At 64.3% G+C, this 19210-nt stretch overlaps 3 protein-coding genes across 3 annotated transcripts; 1 reads left to right on the forward strand and 2 right to left on the reverse strand.

The window, feature by feature from the left end:
- Positions 1–1647: 1647 nt before the first annotated feature.
- Positions 1648–4395, forward strand: SNAPC2 (small nuclear RNA activating complex polypeptide 2; the record flags this gene model as incomplete). The annotated part of the gene is made up of 5 exons (XM_080715455.1): positions 1648–1830; positions 3036–3155; positions 3291–3359; positions 3665–3998; positions 4100–4395. The coding sequence occupies 5 exons, from the start codon at positions 1648–1650 to the stop codon at positions 4393–4395; spliced, it is 1002 nt and encodes a 333-aa protein (XP_080571581.1).
- Positions 4396–6045: 1650 nt separating this feature from the next.
- CTXN1 (cortexin 1) lies at positions 6046–6291 on the reverse strand (the record flags this gene model as incomplete). Its single annotated transcript, XM_080714970.1, has 1 exon — positions 6046–6291. The coding sequence occupies one exon, from the start codon at positions 6289–6291 to the stop codon at positions 6046–6048; it is 246 nt and encodes an 81-aa protein (XP_080571096.1).
- Positions 6292–6837: 546 nt separating this feature from the next.
- TIMM44 (translocase of inner mitochondrial membrane 44) lies at positions 6838–18950 on the reverse strand (the record flags this gene model as incomplete). The annotated part of the gene is made up of 13 exons (XM_080715213.1): positions 18880–18950; positions 17114–17209; positions 12875–13045; positions 11958–12038; positions 11638–11787; positions 11422–11561; positions 11186–11271; positions 10636–10728; positions 10438–10562; positions 9971–10021; positions 8341–8430; positions 7035–7145; positions 6838–6957 (listed from the first exon to the last, which is right to left on the reverse strand). Exons 1-13 carry the CDS (start codon positions 18925–18927, stop codon positions 6838–6840), a joined length of 1362 nt encoding a protein of 453 aa, XP_080571339.1. The 5' UTR covers positions 18928–18950.
- Between the last annotated feature and the right edge of the window lie 260 nt (positions 18951–19210).

Consider the following 19210-nt stretch of genomic DNA (forward strand, 5'->3'; position numbering starts at 1 on the left):
GGTGGTGGGGGCCTTCGTGCTGGCGCCGCACTGGCCGCCAGGCTGGGCCTCGTCTGCGGGCACTCAGGTACTGAGCCCGCCATCTGTTCCCCCACATCCAGGCGGGGTTGCGGGGACCCTGGCTGCAGGCCTGGCTGTCACTCCAGCTGCAGCCCTAGGGGCGCGCTGCCCGGGACGCAGCCACCCCTTCTGCAGCTAGCCTCTCCTTCCAGTGCCCCCAGCCCCCGGCCAGCCTGCCAGAGCCCCACCACCACCACCAGGCAGCCCCCGGCCCGGAGGCCCCAGTGAGGTGAGTGTAGACTGGTGCCTGGAGCAGGAGCTGGAGGAGGGCCCGATCTTGCGCTCCTGAGGGCTCATACTTAGGGAGGCACGGTTTGAACTGCTTCACACACGTTTATCTTTGTGTGTGTGTGTGTGTGTGTGTGTGTGTGTGTTGTGGGGGATGGAACCCAGAGGCATTGTAACCCCCAGCTACACCCATAGCCCTATTTTGTATTCTTTATTTTGTGGGGTTTTTTTTTTTTTTTTTTTTTTTTTTTTGGTGGTACTGGGGTTCCTGGAAGCCCTTCTATCTCCGGGCTACACTCCCAGACCTATTTTTTATACTTTTTTATTTGGAAACAGGGTCTCCTAAGCCAGCGCGCGCGGCTGGCTTCGAACCTGCGCGATCCTCCTGTCTCCGCCTCCCAAGCGCGGGGATGACAAGCGTGCGCCACCACGCCCGGCAGCATTTATCTTCCTAATAATCTTCAGATGGGTATCACCCTGGGACTGGAATTCAGGGACTAGGGCCACCCATGGCAGAATGCCGGCTCTGGCTGGGAAGAGCCCACACTAGTCGCACAAGAACTAGGTGGGAAATCGGGATTCGGGCTCAGGTCCCAGTATGGCCCCAGACTTAGGGAAGAGGCCAGCGCCCGCTGGAGCGGGGCGCAGCTTCCCGCCCTCCAAAGATGCACCCAGTCTGGCTTCGGGACTGGGCCGCGGGACCCACCGCCCTGGATCGACCTTTGGGATCGCCCGTCTCCTCTCCTTCCCTCCCACCCTCCCTCTGGGCTCAGCCGCTGAGTTCTAGTGGGTTAGTGTGTGCTGGGTCAGGGCTGCCTGGGACTAGAACATGGCGGGCGGGCCCCCACGCCCCGCAGCCCGGTGCCAGCGGAGACTCCACAGTGACATCTCGTCCTGCCGTCTGGGTTTAAAGTAAGCCCTGCCCCGGACCTGCGCGGCCCCCACCTCGCTCCCCTTCTTCTTCTTCTTTCCTTTTTGCGGGTCTGGGGATGGAACCCAGGGGCTGCCCTATTTTATTTTTATTCTTTATTCTGAAGCCGGGTCTCTGGGTCGCGGAGGGCCGCCCTGAGTAGCTGAGGCTGGCCGCGAACCGCCATCCCCGCCTCAGCCGGGCGCCACGCCTCTTCCCGACCCCGCCCGGCTCCTCGCTGGGCGGCGGCCGCGCCGCGGTCCGTCCACCATTCCTTAGCCGGCCCTGGCCCGAGCCCCCGGCCTGCGCGCCCGGCCGCAGCTGGACAGCTGCCCGCCCCCCGCGGCAGCTTCAGCGCCCGGAAGGCGGCCGAGCCGGGGGAGGAGCGGGCGGCGCCCCGCCCCGAGCGCGGCACGCCGGCCTCCGTAGCGCGGGAGGCGGCCCGCGCCATGAAGCCCCCGCAGCGGCGCCGCGTGGCCCCGGCGCGCTACCTGGCCGAGGCGGCCGGCCCCGCGGCCTGGAGCTCCCGCGAGAAGCGCCATCTCCTGCGGCTCCTGCAGGCGCGGCGGGGCGGGCCGGAGCCGGACGCCGGCGAGCTGGCCCCGGCGCTGCCCGGCCGCAGCGAGGCCGAGGTGAGGCGCGGGCCCGGCCGGAAGCGAGGCTGGGGGCGGGGCCGGGGCGGGGCCTCGCCGGGCGCTCGCAGCAAACCGCCTTTGTGTGAGCCTGGGGGCGGGGCCGGGCGAGGGGCGGGACGTGCGGCTGAGGGGAGGGACGTGAGTGGGTGAAACTGGGCCGGGCGAGGGGCGTGGCCTGCGGCTGAGGGGAGGGACGTGAGTGGGTGAAACTGGGCCGGGCGAGGGGCGGGGCCGGGCGAGGGGCGGGACGTGAGTGGGTGAAACTGGGCGGGGCCGGAGGCGGGGCCTCGCTGGGACGCCCGCAGTAAACCCCCTTAGTGTGAGCCTTGGGCGTGGCCGGGCGAGGGGCGCGACGTGAGTGGGTGAAACTGGGCCGGCGAGGGGCGGAGCCTGAGGCCGAGGGGAGGGACTGAGTGGGTGAAACTGGGCGGGGCCGGAGGCGGGGCCTCGCTGGGACGCCCGCAGTAAACCCCCTTAGTGTGAGCCTTGGGCGTGGCCGGGCGAGGGGCGGAGCGTGCGGCTGAGGGGAGGGACGTGAGTGGGTGAAAGTGGGCCGGGCGAGGGGCGTGGCCTGCGGCTGAGGGGAGGGACGTGAGTGGGTGAAACTGGGCCGGGCGAGGGGCGGAGCCTGAGGCCGAGGGGAGGGACGTCAGTGGGTGAAACTGGGCGGGGCCGGAGGCGGGGCCTCGCTGGGATGCCCGCAGTAAACCCCCTTAGTGTGAACCTGTGGGCGTGGCCGGGCGAGGGGCGGAGCGTGCGGCTGAGGGGAGGGGTGTGAGTGGGTGAAAGTGGGCCGGGCGAGGGGCGTGGCCTGCGGCTGAGGGGAGGAACGTGAGTGGGTGAAAGTGGGCTGGGCGAGTGGGCGGGGCCTGATGGGGAGGACTGAATGGGACAGCCGGACGTGAGTGGGTGAGCCTAAGGGGCGGGGCCAACTCCAAGTTTGAGGCTGGGGACTTGGCCAGACGTGCCGTGGGGGCCCGTGGGTATGAGGATGAATTGAGAATCCGGGATGGGGTGGGCTGAAAATGGACAGGCCTGGCTGCAGGGGGAAGCCAGAACGAGCCTGGGCCTGCGACTCGGCCAGGTTACACTTGGCCGGACAGCCCCAGGGGTCCGTGACACCCAGGCCACCCGCAGGCTAGGGAGCTGTGCGGCCCCCTGGAGCGGCCAAGAATGGGTCCATTGGCCTCTCTGCTCCCCAGATCGGGAACTTCCTCCAGCAGCTCAAACGCCGAGTGGTCCGGGAGGCCGTTAAGAGGGCGCACCCAGGAGGCCCACAGGGGGCCAGGCGCCGAGAAGCACAGACCCCGGCCCCCATAGAGGTGAGGCGGGTGGGCAGCAAGGCTTCGAGGGGCTGGCCCCAGTGGGGGAGCTGGAGGACCTGGGCTGTACCCCCGGGGCAGGGCGTAGGAGAGCCCTGTGCAGGCTGACCCTGAGCTGCCTTCTGGTTTCACCAGGTATGGCTGGACCTAGTTGAGAAGACAACCGGTCCCCTGGAGGAAGCCCTGGCCACGGCTTTCTCCCAGGTACGGCACCCGCAAGCAGGTCTGGGGTGTCCCTACCAGTGGGGTCCGTGCGGGTCAGGGTTGTGCATGTGTCCACACAAGATGGGACTGGAGATGTAGCGCAGGGCCTCTTGTCAGCTCTGTGACCCCAGCCAGGCACTAGGCAGCCGGAGCCTCGGAGGACCCGTGTGGGAGGCACCTCCTGTCTCCTGGACTCTCCTGGGTGGCAGGGCGGTGACCTGGGAGAAGAGGGCCCAGCGGGGCACTGGGGCGCTGTGGAGAATGAAGGCCTTCCCCGTCCTCTTCCTCGATGGCTCTGCCGCCAGGTGCTCACCATCGCAGCCACGGAGCCTGCCAGCCTCCTGCACTCCAAGCCTCCCAAGTCCACCAAGGCCCGTGGGAAGCCGCTGCTGCTAAGCCCCGCCCCCGCGGCGCCCGGCCCCGCCCCCGCGGCGCCCGGCCCCGCCCCCGCGGCGCCGGGCCCCGCCCCCGAGGCCCCGGGCTCCGCCCCCGGGGTGCCCGGCCCCGCCCCTGGAGCACCTGCCAAGTCCCTGGCTAGCCCCTGCGCTGAGGGAGACCTGACCGTGGACTTTGAGAAGATCTACAAGTATCTGTCCTGTTCCTCACGGGGCCACCACGGCCCGGAGCTCTCAGCAGCGGGTGAGCGTGGGGAGGGCAGCGCTCGGGTGAGCGTGGGGAGGGCAGCGCTCGGGGCAGGGCTCCGGGCCTGCCTCGCTCACTCCCGTTTCCCCCTGCACTAGAGTCTGCTGTGGTCCTCGACCTGCTCATGTCGCTTCAGGACGAGCTGCCCCGCCTGCCCTGCACGGCCCTGGCTGAGCATATGGCCGAGGCCTACGCTCGTCTCACGGCCCCACAGCCCTGCCCCTCTGGTGGAAGCCCCGAGCCTGGCTCCAGGGCGCCAGAGGAGCCCAGCCAGCCCACCGCCCCAGCCCCTGCGCAGGCTGGGCCGAGATCAGCCTGGCAGGCGGCGGGCATCTGCCCCCTGAACCCGTTCCTGGTGCCCCTGGAGCTCCTGGGCCGGGCGGCCCTGCCCTGAGAGGTGACGGGGGGCCGCACCTGACCTCCCGGCCGGAGCCCAGCTGGCACTGGGTCATCACAAGGATTACCACGGAAGGTCCCTGACACGGCGTCAGAGCTGGCTTTAGATGCTCCATACTGGGGCTCCCAGAACTGGGGCCAGCTGCAGTCCCCTGGGGCGGGCAGCCAGCAGGGGCACGGGCCTCTGCCTACGTGCAGCCCCAGCTCCTGCACGGGCAGATGGGGCTGCCCACCAAGCCCACCTGTGCCTTGTTCTCTGCTGGGGGGGGGGGGCGTAGCTGGCACCGCTGTGACCACCTCCCATGTTACCTCCACACCTGCATCCCCTTTCTACCCCGCAGGTCCAGCTTTCCCTGGCCTTCTCCAACTGACCTGTGCCCCTGGGCATCCATCCTGTGGCCTCCAATAAAGTCCTGGTCTTCCCGCTGGGCTCCTTTTCCCTTGACTTAAGGACAGGGGCGGGGAACCTGAAGGGCGGGGGCCTAGGGCCTCGTGGTTAGCCTGTGAGGAGCCCTGAGGCAGGGCTCAGGCCAGGGTGACCATGCCAGGAGGGGCTGGAGCAAGGGGCCTAGTCCAGAGGTGGCCTATGACCTGAGCAACGCCCAAGGAGCAGGAAGGGGAGCACAGCGGGGGGAGGAGGGTGAGCTGGTCCTGCAGGCCCTGCACCCCAGGAAGCAGCAAGTCCACGGCCCTGCCTTGGGCGCCCACTCGGGCGGGTCTGCGGAAGCAGGATTCTCGGCGGCGCCTGCCTCCCAAGCCTAACTAGTTGTCTGGGAGTGGGTAATTTTTCTGTTCACACCAAGCGCCTTCACACGGCTTTCCTTTTATAGAAACGCTCTTTCCTCCCCACGCGCTGCACACGGCTCCCCCCGGGTACGCGGTGGAGCAGAGCCAGCCTACTCGGTGGTCAGGGCTTCGGGGGCCAGACCCACAGGCTCCCGGGCCGCAGAGGAGTGGGGCAGGAGGGACGGGTGGGGGTGCAGCCCCCCATCAGGGGAACTTGTGTGTGTGTGGGGATCCTAGCTGTGCTGGAGCTGGGGGTAGAGGTGGTCACACATCCCTCCACACGCTGGAGGTGTGCATGTCGCCCAGTATCTGGGAGGCTGAGAACACAGGTTTGAGACCAGCCTCTGAAACGTAAGGAAGCTCCCTGCAGCCTAGCGAGATCCTGTTTCAAGACAAAAAGCAAATAAGGGCTTGAGGGTGTAATTCGGAGAGAGGATGCTCTGGGGCTCAATCCCCGGTAACACAAAATAAATGGAAATAATAAAGGCGTGCGTGAAGGAACACGGATGTCTGCACGGCTGGGGAAGGGGCGTGCAAAAGCCGCCCCGGCTCGCACTTGCAGCCGCGGACGGCAGGCAGGGCGGAGGGCAGCCCGCTCGCCCGCTCTGACCACCTCGCGCCCGACAGGCTGGGGACAGGAGGCGCCAAGGGCTTGGCATGCATAAGCGCTCAGGAATCGCTTTTATTGTCATGGCCGTCCTCAGGAGCAGGGCCGGGGGCGGCCGGGGGCGGCGGGCGGGGGGCTGGACAGGGCGGCGGCTGACCTGTGCGGCCGGGCCCGGCCCGCTCCGCTGCGGGCTCCGCGCACCCGGACGCCGAAGCCATGGCGGGTCAGGGCGGGTCCGCGGTCCGGCCGGGGCGGTCACACGAGCGCGTAGTCGAACTGGCCGCGCTCCAGCGCCTCCTTGTGGTCGGTCCAGGACGAGGCGGGCATGCGGCTGTAGGGGTCGAGCAGGATGCGCACGCAGCGCACCATCAGCAGCACGAGCACCACGAGCAGGCACAGCACGAAGGCGAACACGGTGCGCTGCTCGGCGTCCAGCCCCGCGCCCGGCGGCCCCGTCGACGGCGGCAGCGGCGCGGGCGGCAGCGTCCACGCCGCGCTCATGCTCACATCGCCGCCTGCGGGCGGAGGAGCGGGCTCAGCGCGCCGGCCCCCGCCCGCCGCCCGCCCGCCCCACCGCGCACAACAGGTGCGAGCGCCGCCCGCGCCCCCCGCCCCGGCCCCGGCCCGCCGCGCCCCTCACCCTGGCCTCCGCCTGACGGCCGGCCCGCCGCTCGCTCGCTCGCTCTCCCGCGGCCCCGCGCAGCCGCCCGCCGCCCGCGAGCGGAGCCCGAGCGAGCGAGGGAGGGAGGGAGGGAGGAGGGCGGCGCGGCGGTTCCCATGGAGACGGGGCGGGGCGCGGAGGCTGCGACCGAGCCGGAGCCCCTCCCTCCCCGCCGCCCCAGCGCCCCAGCGCCCCCGGCGCACTCGGACGTCCACACCGCTCGGCTGCGCTTGGTGTTTTATTATTTTCAAATCTCAGGTTTTATGTACAGAAGAGCACTGGTAACATAAAAACGGACCTGTCGGCCGGCCCGGCCCTCGAGCCGACGCCCCGCCAGGCGCGCCCCGGCCGGCTGCGGGGGCCACAGTCCGGCCGCCAGCCTGCGCTCAGAGGATCTGCTCCGTGCTGGAGGCCGAGATGTCCAGGAGGCGCCAGGCGGCGTAGGGGTTGAGCTCGTCCTGGTCCCGGCAGAGCGCCCACACGTACAGCATGCGCAGCACCTTGTCCTGCGGGAGCCGGGCGTGAGGGCCTGGTCTGCGGGTGCCCACCCCCAGGCTCTGGCCTCGGCGCCGCTGGCACTCACCGGGTCCCCCTCCACCACCTCGCCTTTGGGGTTCCGCACCACCATCACCAGCTGGGCCTGGAAGGTGATGATCAGCACCGGGCCCTGCTCCATCATCTTGCCCATGGCCAGCTGCGGGGCGCAGGGGCGGGGGCTCAGGAGGCTGGCACAGCTCGAGGGCATCGCGCCCCGCCCCGTCCAGGGCTGGCCCACCTCCGGGGAATCGAAGTGCACTCAAGCCACACCTGGACGGTGTGACTGCACTCATCACCTGGACGGTGATGTCCCTAAGGCGGTGGCCTGTGCACGGCCACCAGCAGCCTGCAGCAGAGGCCAGAGCCCCAGCCTGCCCGACGGCGCGCACAACCCGCCAGGCTGAAAACCACGCGGAAGGGGGCTCAGAACACGCCCATCGCCTACATTTGGGCCATTCTTAACACAGCCAGCCTATCTGTCTTGTTCTTTTTAGTGCTGGGGTTGAAGCCCGGGGAAGGAAAGTCTACCTCCAAGGTACAATCTGCCCCCACCCTTTTTGGCAGTACTGGGGATGGAACCCAGGGGCTTCTACCTCTGAGCCACACCCCCAGCCCTATTTGTTATCCTTTATTTGGAAACAGGGTCTCACTGAGTTGCGAAGGCCTCACTAAGCAGCTGAGGACATCTGCGAACCTCCTGTCTCAGCCTCCCAGTGCTGGGATTACAAGTGTGCACCACCACGCCCAGCTTACTTTATCTTGCTGGCTAAATTGCTGAACACAGTGTCCTGCCATGTTGCTGAGACTGGCCCTTGTCTCCTTCTGAGACCTGTGGCCCTCCTGTCTCAGCTTTCTAAGTACTGGGGTTACAGGCACACTCACCATGCCTGGCAAAACCTATATTACCATGAGGTTGTTACAAAGACTTGTGATGCAGGGCGTGGTGGTGTGCGCTGGGATGACTCCCAGGACTTGGGAGGCTGGGACAGGAGGGCTGCAGCTTCCCAGCCAGCCTTAGCAACTTAGTAAGGCCCCTGCGAGTGAGACCCTGCTTCAAATGAAAAATAGAAAGGGCTAGCAGGGCGTGGTGGCGCATGCTTGTAATCCCAGCGTTTGGGAGGCTGAGACAGGAAGATAGTGGTTAGAAGACAGTCTCAGCTATTTAGTGAGGCCCTTTGCAACTCAAAGACACTGTTTCAAAGCAAAGAATATAGAACAGGGCTGGGGGTACAGCTCGGAGGTAGAGTGCTTGGTTGGGGACCGCCTGTATTCCAACTCAGGGCCAGGGAGCTTGTGCAGAGGGCCCTGCAGCCGCACTGCGCCCGAGGTGGTCCCACCCTGTGGGCACTCACGTCCACGTTGTCGATGTCCAGGATGCGGGAATGGAACTGGAGGCCCAGGGCCTTGGCCTGCTGGATCGGGTGGGCCAGCTGGCTGTAGGTCTGCAAAGAGAAGCAGCGGGCCGCGTGGATGGCCCGGAGGCGGCCCGCACCTGGGTACGAGGGGCAGGAGCCAGGGTGGCGCCAGTCCTGCTGGTGAGTGGCAGGCTCGCTCGTTAGCAAGAGGGGGCACGGCATTAACCAGCAGAGTGGGTGACCCTGCTGGGCCCCCTCCCACAGCACGCACACTCTAGGCAGGGCTGGGCCCCCACTAATCCTGGACATGCCTGGACTCAACGCCTCTTCTAGATGTGCCCTAAGCCCGGGGCCGCCTGTCTGGTGGGCCCAGCGGGCTCCGTGCCTGGCACACAGGATGCGGCCTCCGGCCCGCGGCTCCCGTTCACACTCCCGCCTCTGGGCTTGGCAGGCACCTAGCATGGGAGGCTCCGAAGGCATCTGCTTTTTATGGAAATAACCCATCGGCTGAAGGAGAAAATAGCGCCAGCCCCGCTTGCGGGTTTCTTGGAGATGACATTTCACAGCACCTCCGTAGAAGCAGCTAGAACTTGGGCTGTTTTCAGGAGCAGCGGCGGTTCCCTGGCTGAGATAATCGGCCACAGCTGAATGGTCCCCAAGCCAGAAACGCACACGCACACGCACCCACGCACCCACAGCTCATAATGCCCGCTGGGTTAGTCACGGCGCGGAGAGGGAGGACTTAAAAGAATCCCTGACACAACCTTCTCCGCATTTCCCCGAGTTGTTTGTGACCAGGGTGCAGAACAGAGCAGCCAGAAAAAGATTCCGGGCTGCTTCACGCAAGGGTGGGGGAGCCAGGCAGGGCCCAGGAGGTGCGGCCCAGCAGGGTGGGCGGGCAGGCGCGAGCCGCTCCAGCTTCGGCTCTGGCTCCGGGAAGCGCCGGGCCTCGTCAGGACACGCTGCTCCTGGGGCGGGTAGTCCCTGCGCTGTCCCGACAGCTAATGGACCTGCTGGGCGCTCGCCTTGTTTTCCCGGGCGGCCTCCTGACCCCGAGGTGGGCACGGTGACCAGCTCTGGGACACGGCTCTGGTGAGGTGCCGCCCAGGCCAGAGGGAAGCCTCCCACTGCACTGCTGGGACCGCCTGCGACTCCCTCAGCAGAGCTATCGTGGAGCCGGCTGAGCCAGTGCGATCCCAGGGCCCAGGAGGACTGCAGGTTCGCGGCCAGCCTCAGCAACTTAGTGAGACCTTGTTCCAAAATAAAAATGTAAAATAGGGCTAGGGGTCTAGCTCAGAGGTAGAACAACCCTGGGTTCAATCCCCAGTACCGCAAAAAAAAACCAAAACTGTTTTCAAACATGGAATGGAGGACGCCCTGGACGCCTGGTGGGGAGCCACTCCACCTTTGGCATGGGGACTGGGGGGTTCTCCCTCCCAGCCACCCCCACTTTGTGTATCTTGAAATGGCCTGTGAGTTGCTGAGGCCGGCCTCCAACCTGCGATCTCAGCTGTCGGCCTCCCTAGGACGGGAGGGCTTGTTTCTGAGGGAGGGAGGATGTGGCTGCGGACCCCAGCAGCACTCCTCAGGGGCTCTGCGTGCGAGGCGGGAGGCAAGGAACACTCACGGCTTCGTAGCACCAGTCCTTGAGGATGTCCAGCTCTCCAGTAATCATGGCCTGGGAAGCAAAGGTGGCGCAAGGGTGAGCAGGCTGGTGCATCTGGTGTTCATCAGTGCCCGCCAGGGTACCCCACAATGTCCCCAAGACTGCCCCGGCAGGGGACGGAGGAGAGGAGAGGCGCTGCTCGCAAGGGAGCCCTGGCTGAGCGGGCACAGACCAGTACCCGCGAGAAGCACCGGCCCGGCAGGACTCCCTCCTGCCGCACTCCGTGGTAGGAAGACCCCGGAAACCAGAGAAACCACCCGGGCCGGGCCTCCCTGACAAGCACAGCCCCGGTGGCGCTCTGGTCGGTGAGCACTCCTGAGGTCGACAGAGCGCAGGGCGAGGACCCGGGGCGCGAGGCCGGCTCAGGGCGAGCGCGGGGAGTAGCGGGGCCACACAAGCGGGCGGGGGGCCAGGGCGGGCCGGCGCACCTCCAGGATGTTGGGGATGATGTCCTGCTCACACTGCTGCAGGAAGCGGTCCTTGTCGAAGGCCGGGTCCACCCGCAGGACCTCCGTGAGCACCTCCGACATCTCGGTCTTGGAGAACAGGCCCCCTGGGGAGCGGAGGCGCAGGGTCAGCCCTGGCCCTCCTGGCGGCCGGAGGGCGGCGCCCCGCAGGGGCCTCACCCAGCACGTCGGTGACCTTGTCCGTCAGGGCCCGGGACGCGCGGATGAGCGCGTTGTCGCTCTCGTCGTACCTCATCTTCATCTCGAAGAAGCCTGCGGGGAAGGCCCTGCCAGCGATGCACAGCGCGGCTCCCTCCGCAGCCGCGGCCCTGAGACCCGGGGGCGGGCCGAGGGCTGGGCCCACCCGTTGGTGCTGCTTCCAGGCCCCCAGGGGCCTCACAAGCCAAGCAGGGACAGAGCGTGCGGCAGCGGCACTCCTGCTCGGCGCCTGGGAAACCCAAGTGCTCTGCCAGGAGCGACGCCGGCACCCGTGCAGCCCACCGGTGGCCCTGACAGGGTGCCGGCCCTCCTCTCCTGCCGAGGGCGTGCGGCCAGGCGTGGTGGCGGCGCCAGTGACTCCAGGGCTGGGAGGCTGAGGCAGGAGGATCACAGGCTCACAAGACAGCTGGGAGTGCTCAGAGGCAGAGTGCCCTGGGCTCCATTCCCAGGACCACAATGGAGAGAGAACCCGAGACAGAAAGGACTGCGCCCGCACCGCGGCCCCACTCACGGCTGAACACCACGTTGTTGTCTCTGAAGTCCTTCCACTGCTGGTACCACTTGGAGTCCTTGTGCAGCACGACCCCCAAGGCCTCCCTGTGAAGGCCGGCGGTGAGCCGCGGCCCACGCCCAGGGCTGCGGTGGCCTGTGCTGGCCTCCACCTTCTCTGCCCTGCCCTCTCCCCCTCCAGGGAGCCTTGGAGCCCGGCAGAGCCCAGCGGCTTGGGCAGGACCTCCCGGGACTTACTCGTTGGGCTCAAAGACCCTGTCTTCCTTCAACCTCTCCCCGGCAAACTCCGTCCTCTTCCTGAGCCGCTCGGGCCTGCGGTAGGGCCCCGTCTGCCCCAGCACACTCTCATCGATCTCCTTCTTCACAGACTCCACCCCCTGCAGGAGGGCGGACAGGCCGTGGGTGCCCGGGGCTGCAGCCCGGCAGCCCCGCAGCCCGGACCCGTGGGCTCACCTGGGAGAGTGCTTTGAAGGCCGCCGTCCTGCCCAGCTTCTCCCCGCCCTTGGACACCGACTCTGCTGACTGCTTGGCCGTCTTGGCAGCCTCCTCCACACCCTCCTTGATCTTCCGGCCCAGGTCACTCTTGCTGACCTCGTCGAGACTCTACTGAGACGGACAGAGAGTGGCGCTGAGTGAGCACACTCCGGGCCTGGCGGGGGCGCTGGGGACCTGGGGCTGGCACCCGGGCTCCCCGCCAAAGCCAGGATTAACCGGCTCTCCCCCAGGGAGTGGAGCCCATGCACGGGGAGCACCCCGGCGCCTGGCCGCCTCACCTCCTTCACGGTCCCCGTCAGCTCCCCCAGCCGCTTCTTGATGGCCTCGCTGGTGCGCACAGTCTCTGACTCGATGGTTTTCTAGGAAAAACAACGTTGTTTCCCTTTATTTTGTGGTGCTGGGGATGAAACTCAAAGGCATTCCACCTCCAAGTCGCATCCCCACCCCTTTGTATTTTTTATTTTGAGAACAGGAGCCCACCAAGTTGAGCACGAGCCGCGATCCTCCTGTCTCAGCCGCCCAGTGCTGGGATGACGGGCGCTCTGCTCCGCTGGCTTAAAATGTCATCTCTCAAGGCAGGCGTGGCGCACGCGCATCATCCCAGCATGGGAGGCTGAGACAGGAGCATCGCGGTTCTCAGACAGCCTCAGCTACTTAGTGAGGCCCTCTGCAACTCAGGGAGACCCTGTTTCAAAATAAAGAATGAAACACAGGGCTGGGGGGGGGGGTGTAGCTCGAAGGTTGAATGCCCCTGGGTTCCATCCCCAGTACCACAAAAAAAAAAAAAAAAAAAAAAACTCTCTAACAACAGTGAGATTTATCCTACAATCAAAGGTCCAGTCGCAGGCCCAACCAGGGCCCACGGGCGAGGCCTCTGGCGGCAGGAGCGCTCCGCTGCTCCTCAGCAAGGCCACTGGAGTGTCTTGGCTCGAGCCTTCCCTCACTCTGCCGCCTGCCCGCTCCCAGCCGCTGCCCTGGAGCCTGTGCCCACGCCCCCGCCTGACCGCACCGCTCTGACCCCAGCGGGGCAACAATGACGCCCGTGCCATGACCAGCCCCCCAGCACGGCTGCCCAGCAGGCCAGCTGGGACCCCGCGCCGCGCCACACCGCCTCCACTGACCACTCCCGACCACACCGCGCTGAACGGCCGAGACCTGGTGCCCTCGTCCCTCCCAGGAACGAACACGGACTCACATATTTCCGTCTGGCCTCCTGGAGGGCGTCCGACTCCTCCAGCTTCCTGGCCTCGTCGCGAAACTTTTTTATGCTTTCTTTCATCTCTTTGTTTTTGGCTAATTCTTGTTTAATGTTATCCAGCAAGCCAGACAGAAAACCTTTTCTGTTCCCAGAGGAATATGATCTGGACTAGAGAGAATGCAAAGAAACAATCAGAGAAGAGGCTGAAAGGACAGACATAGAGACACCTGGTCACCACCGCGGGGGCGAGGGGCTCTCAAGACGTCCCTGCTCGGGAGATGGCTAACAATGAGGATGCCTCGTTTACTGGGTGTGTGAGTCATTAGCCCTCTGCACCACAGGTTTCGCATCCTGGGATTCAAACTACCACAGATCAGCACTAAGTTTAAGAAGGAAGCAAAGCACACGCCAGAAATCCCGCCACGCAGGAACCTGAGCTGGCAGGTCACAGCCGGGCGGCCTGGGACCTCCTCCTCCGGGCTACACCCCCAGACCTAGTTTATATTTTATTTGGAAGCAGGGTCTCTTAAGCCTGCGAAGCTGGCTTCAAACCTGCACGATCCTCCTGTCTCCACCTCCCAAACGTGGGGATTACAAGCACGTGCCACCACACCCGGCCCCCTAACCCCATTTTTAAAAACTTTTATTTTGCCGGGCATGGTGGCGCACACTTGTAATCCCCGCGCTTGGGAGGCGGAGACAGGAGGATCACACAGGTTCGAAGCCAGCCTCAGCTACTTAGTGAGGCTCTTAGCTACTTAGTGAGACCCTGTTTCCAAATAAAAAATATAAAATGGATCTGGGAGTATAGCCTGGAGGTAGAAAGCCTCTGGGTTCCACCCCTGGTACCACCAAAAAAAAAAAAAAAAAAAAAAAAACTTTTATTTTGAAACAAGGTCTGTCCGTGTACCTGTGATCCTCCTGTCATGCACCATCACACCTGGCTACTATGCCTTTTCACATAAAGGACCTGTAGGTTTGGGTATCCAGGGAGAGGTTCTAGAACTAAACCCCTACAGACACCAAGGAACGACTATACATCCAGGTGAAACATTATTCAATAATAAAAAGAAATGCGCTGTCAAGCCAGAGGGAACCGTCGGTGCTTAGGACTAAGTGTGAAGGCGGCCAGGCTGCGAAAGCCCCCGTGCTAGAGCGCAGGCGCACAACCTTCTGGAAAGGTGCTCAACAGGGACGCCGCCAGGGACCAGGGACCAGCGGAGTGGGGCGCCTCGGGGCAGGGCGATCTGAAGGGATCTGAACACTTGCAAGACACTGCGAGTTGTCAGAAACACAGGATGTGTGAGGCAAACGTGAGCCAGGCGTGGTGCACACACTCAACCTCAGTACCTGGGAGGTGAGACAGGAGGACTTAACCTCAGTACCTGGGAGGTGAGACAGGAGGGCTTAACCTCAGTACCTGGGAGGTGAGACAGGAGGACTTAACCTCAGTACCTGGGAGGTGAGACAGGAGGACTTAACCTCAGTACCTGGGAGGTGAGACAGGAGGACTCAACCTCAGTACCTGGGAGGTGAGACAGGAGGACTCAACCTCAGTACCTGGGAGGTGAGACAGGAGGACTCAACCTCAGTACCTGGGAGGTGAGACAGGAGGACTCAACCTCAGTACCTGGGAGGTGAGACAGGAGGACTCAACCTCAGTACCTGGGAGGTGAGACAGGAGGACTCAACCTCAGTACCTGGGAGGTGAGACAGGAGGACTCAACCTCAGTACCTGGGAGGTGAGACAGGAGGACTCAACCTCAGTACCTGGGAGGTGAGACAGGAGGACTCAACCTCAGTACCTGGGAGGTGAGACAGGAGGACTCAACCTCAGTACCTGGGAGGTGAGACAGGAGGGCCAGGTCTGAGGACAACCTCACCAAGAGTGAGTGAGACTCCAACCTACGGAGACCCTGTTTGAAAATGAAAATGAAAATGAAATAGGGCTGGGGGTGGCTCGGAGGTAAAATGCCCCTGGGTTCAATGCTCAATACCAAAACAAACAACAAAATAAGTGAACCAGCCAGGCTTGGTGGCACACTACCTAATCCCGGAGTGGGAGGCCGAGACAGGGAAACCTCAAATTCAAGGCCAGCCTCGGCAACTTAGTTTCAAAACAAACAAAGGAGGGCTGGGTGACCCCAGCACCACAGAAACAAAGTACCCAGACGGGCAGTGCTGGAGGAGTAGCAGGAACCCGCCCAGACTGCGGCAAGGGGTTCTCTGCCTTCTGGTTTTCCCGGTCACATTTGCAGTCAGGCGCCTGGTGCTCGGTGCGCCAGGCCCAGGGAGAGCAACACTGAAATCAAAACAGGAGCGCACGCAGAAGCGCTGGCTGCCGCCGGGAGCTTGACATCATGTCCAGAAGGAGACAGACGGGGCATCCAGTCTGCGTCCTCTGCATCTGGTAGCGGCCCGCGATCCTCGACAGCTTGGAGAGCCCGGGCCACGGCCCGTCCACCCAGTGCGGTGGCCCTTTAGGAGTCTCCATCACACGTCTCATCACAGCCCGCATGCCCGAGGCCCCTCCAAACACCCCTCACCCCTCCACCCACCCATCTAGCCACCCATCCATCCGTCTGCCAATCCATCCATCCACCCACCTGTCCGTCCATCCATCCACCCACCCGTTCGTCCAACCAGCCAGCCAGCCAGCCGCCGTCCATCGATCCATCCACCTACCCATTTAGCCACCCATCCACTCATCCATCTGTATGTCCATCCACTCACCCATCCATCCACCCACCCAGATAAAGCAAATGGAGATGCAGGCTCCTTGGCTGTGAACACCTGTAATGGAAATGTCGAGGACCAGGTACGGGCAGGGCTGAGTCCTGACGGGCAGTCACACTCCCTCCCGCAAGGGAACCCAAGTCAACTGCCGCACGGAAGGTCCTGACCCACAAGGGCCCAGCGCCGGGCGCTCCTCCCGGGGCTCCTGGGCTGGGATCACTTCCTCCTGCCCTCTCAGCGATCGAGGGCTACTCCTGGCACCGGCTGGCACTCAGGTCACCCATGACCCTCCCTCTCCACGATGCTGGGCCTGGGACGCGACATGGGAACCAAGGTCGCCACGGTTCAGGGCTTCAGATCACACGGAGCCTGACCTCAGAGGGAAGCGGGCGCACAGAGAGACTGAGCTCAGAGAACAAGATCGCGTCACGCGGAGTGGCCAAGGCGGCCACTCCAGGTCAGCACTGGCGGCCAGACACAGTGACCCCTGCCTGGCGCTGCTCCAGGACCCGGCCTTCTCACTGCCCACCCCAGCCAGCCCTTCACAGGGAGCCCGCCACTGTGCCAGCCCTCCAGCCCTGGACAACCAAGGCAAAGTGCCCCAGGCCTGCCCCACACACCGCGCCTGGGGCAGGGGAGCGGCTATGAGGCCAGCAACAGGCCGCTCCAACACAGGCATGGCTCAAGAGGAGGGGCAGAGACAGCGAAACTCTGGTGCCCACGAGGCCACCTACCAGAAAGGGCCCAGCCGTGCTTTGTGGGAGACCCACGGGCAGCGCTCCAGGGAGGGGCGCTGCTCAGCCCAGGGGCCTTGTCTTGCTATCGAGCCAAGTGCCCTGTGGCTCCCACAACAAGGAGGCTGGTGGACTCCTCTGGGCTTCCGAGAAGCCCAGCACACGCCTGCACACAAGCCCACGCCTGCGAGCCCCGGCAGCAAGCCCGCCCTCACCTGCCAATGACATTGTGCTAGTCTTGCTGGCAGTACTGCACTGAGCCCGGGCTCCACCTCTGAGCTACAGCCTCAGCCCTATTTATTTACTTATTTTGGTAGTAGGGCTTGAACCCAGAGGTGTTCTACCTCCAAGGTATATCCCCAGCCCTATTATTCTATTTTTTAATTTTTTGGTGGTACTGGGGATGGAACCCAGGGGCATTCTACCTCTGAGCTACACCCCCAGCCCTATATTTTTTATTCTTTTTATTTCTGAAACAGGGTCTGAGTTGCAAAGGGCCTCGCTAAGTGGCTGAGGCTGTCCTTGAACCGCGATCCTCTGGTCTCAGCCCCCAGAATGCTGGAATTACAAGCCTGCGCCACCACGCCCGGCTCCCAGCCCTTTTATTTTGAAACAGGCTTTGCTACGTAGCTGAGGCTGGGCTCAAACCTTCCATCGGAGGTACCTCGGAGGCACCGGGATTACTGGTGTGCACCAACGCGCCCAGCTGAAGCCCTACTTTTCAAACCTCCCCTCGGCCTGCCTGTTGGAGTCTTGGGTTACTCACCAGCGGCAGCTCTCCTCCTGGCCGGCCTCTCTGGAAGGCTGAACCATGGGTTAGGTTGAGGCTGGAAAGAAACTGGACTCCACTGCTGAGGCCTCTCTAATAGGGAGAGAAGAGAAAGGCCAGTTTACACAAGAGGACCGGGGAGTGAGGGGCCACTCAAAACACAGGGGAAGCTGGGCACAGTGGCACGCGTGTAATCCCAGTACTTGGGAGGCTGGCAGGAGGATCGCAGGTTCCAGGCCAGCCCCGGGTACTAGGCACGAGGGGCGGGATCACAGAGAACCTGTCAGCAAGGAAGGAGAACAGCACTACTGCAAATTAGTCCCTCCATCTGAAAGGACGGCGGTGGCAAGTCGTCCCGGGCTGAAAGCCCACTCCCCGCTAACCGCACGTGAAAGGCACTTTCTTCCCCTACAAATGATGGGTTAAGCTGCATCAGGGTCCTGTTCAGATCTGCAAGCCAACACCCAGCGCAGGAGCCGGTGCATTCGACAGGTGCCCAGCAGCAGTGCTTCCCCTTCTGGGCCTTTTCTCTCCCTGTCCCCTGCGCCTCTTGGCTCTGGGAACCACAGAGATATCCCAAACGAACGAAGGTACCACCTGCTGTTGCCTGGTTGTTGGACACTAACTCCTGGGCTGTAAGTAACGTGCTTTATTTCTCTTAATGCCTATATGCACTGATCCCAGAAACACCGACATCAGGAACTGTCGGAAGCAGACGTGGAGGCTAACATGTGAGAAATCTCGTTAGGATGAAACCTGAAGTTCGTTCCACCTCGGTCTTGGGCCCAAATCCAAACGCGTGTAACTTCAACCTCTAAATGCTGACTCAGGAGGGTGTGGTGGTGCGTGCCTGTTATCACAGTACTTGGGAGGCTGAGACAGGAGGACTGCACACTCAAAGCCAGCCTCAGCAACTCAGCCAGGCCCTCAAAAATTAAGTGAGACCCTGCTTCAAAATAAAGAATAAAAAGTAGGGCTGGGAGGTAGTTCGGAGGTAGAAGGCCCCTGGGTTCCATCGTCAGTACCACACAAAAAAATAAAATAGGGCTTGAGGAGTAGCTCAAAGGTAGAATGTCCCTGGACTCAACCCCCAATACCACAAATGAGATAAAATATAAAACAGAACTGTGGGTGTGGCTCGGAGGCGGAAAGCCCCTGGGCTCGAGCCCCATCAAGGGTGATTCACAGACGCCGGGGTTTGTTGCTGACATCGCGCTTCCTTTGAGGTGTCCCCTTCCCTAACAGCGTGCCTCTGGGCGCGGGCGGCCTGGGCTCTGGACCACGTCGCCGCCCACTAGTAGCTCTGGGCCCCCGGGCAGGCTGCCTAGCCCTTCGGAGTTTCGGGCGCCTCATCTCGGAGCCAGGACGAGGGCGCGCGGCGCACGCCTCACTGCTAAGCCGAGGCCCCGGCGCCCGGCTCTGGGCCGGCGAGAGCGACCCCGCGTCCACGCGGAGCGCCGAGGTCGTGGAGGACGCGCCCGCGGGCAGGGCCCGGCTGCGCCCGCACCTCTGGCCTGCGCCCGGCCCTCGGTGCTCCGGGCCGCGCCCCGGCCACCGCTCGCCCCCGAGCGCGCGGCGCTGGCCAGCGGGGCGCCCGCCGGCCCTCGCCCGCAGGCCTCGCTCGCTGCAGCCCGGCCCGCGCCGACTCCCGGCCCCGCGCAGCCGCGGGGACCGGGCGGGAGCGCGGGCCGGGGAGAGGGAGGCCCGGGAGGCTGCGCGCCCGAGCCCCAAGCCCGCTCCGCCGGCCCCGCACGTCCGCTCACCCGCGGACAGCGGCACCAGCCGGCCCGCAGCGCCGCCGCCGCCGCCATGTTGGAGAGCCCGCGTGACCTTCCCGCGGCGCGGCCGGATGGCGTCATCCGCGGCGGCCTGGGAAAAAGCCGGGCCGGGGGCGGGGCTTCGGAGGGGCGAGCCCTCTGATTGGATAGGGCTTCCCAGGGAAAGCGCGCCTCCGGCCGCGGGGGCGGGGCCTACTGGGGCGGGAATGCCTAGAGCGCTGGTCTTCTGATAGGACGGGGTTTTGGAAGAGCCGGGTCCCGCCTGTCGTCCCAGATTTGGGGAGGCTGAGACAGGAGGATCGCATGTTTGTGGTCA

Source organism: Muscardinus avellanarius (genome assembly GCF_963383645.1).
Source record: "Muscardinus avellanarius genome assembly, chromosome: 18".
NCBI classification, from domain to species: Eukaryota; Metazoa; Chordata; class Mammalia; order Rodentia; family Gliridae; genus Muscardinus; species Muscardinus avellanarius.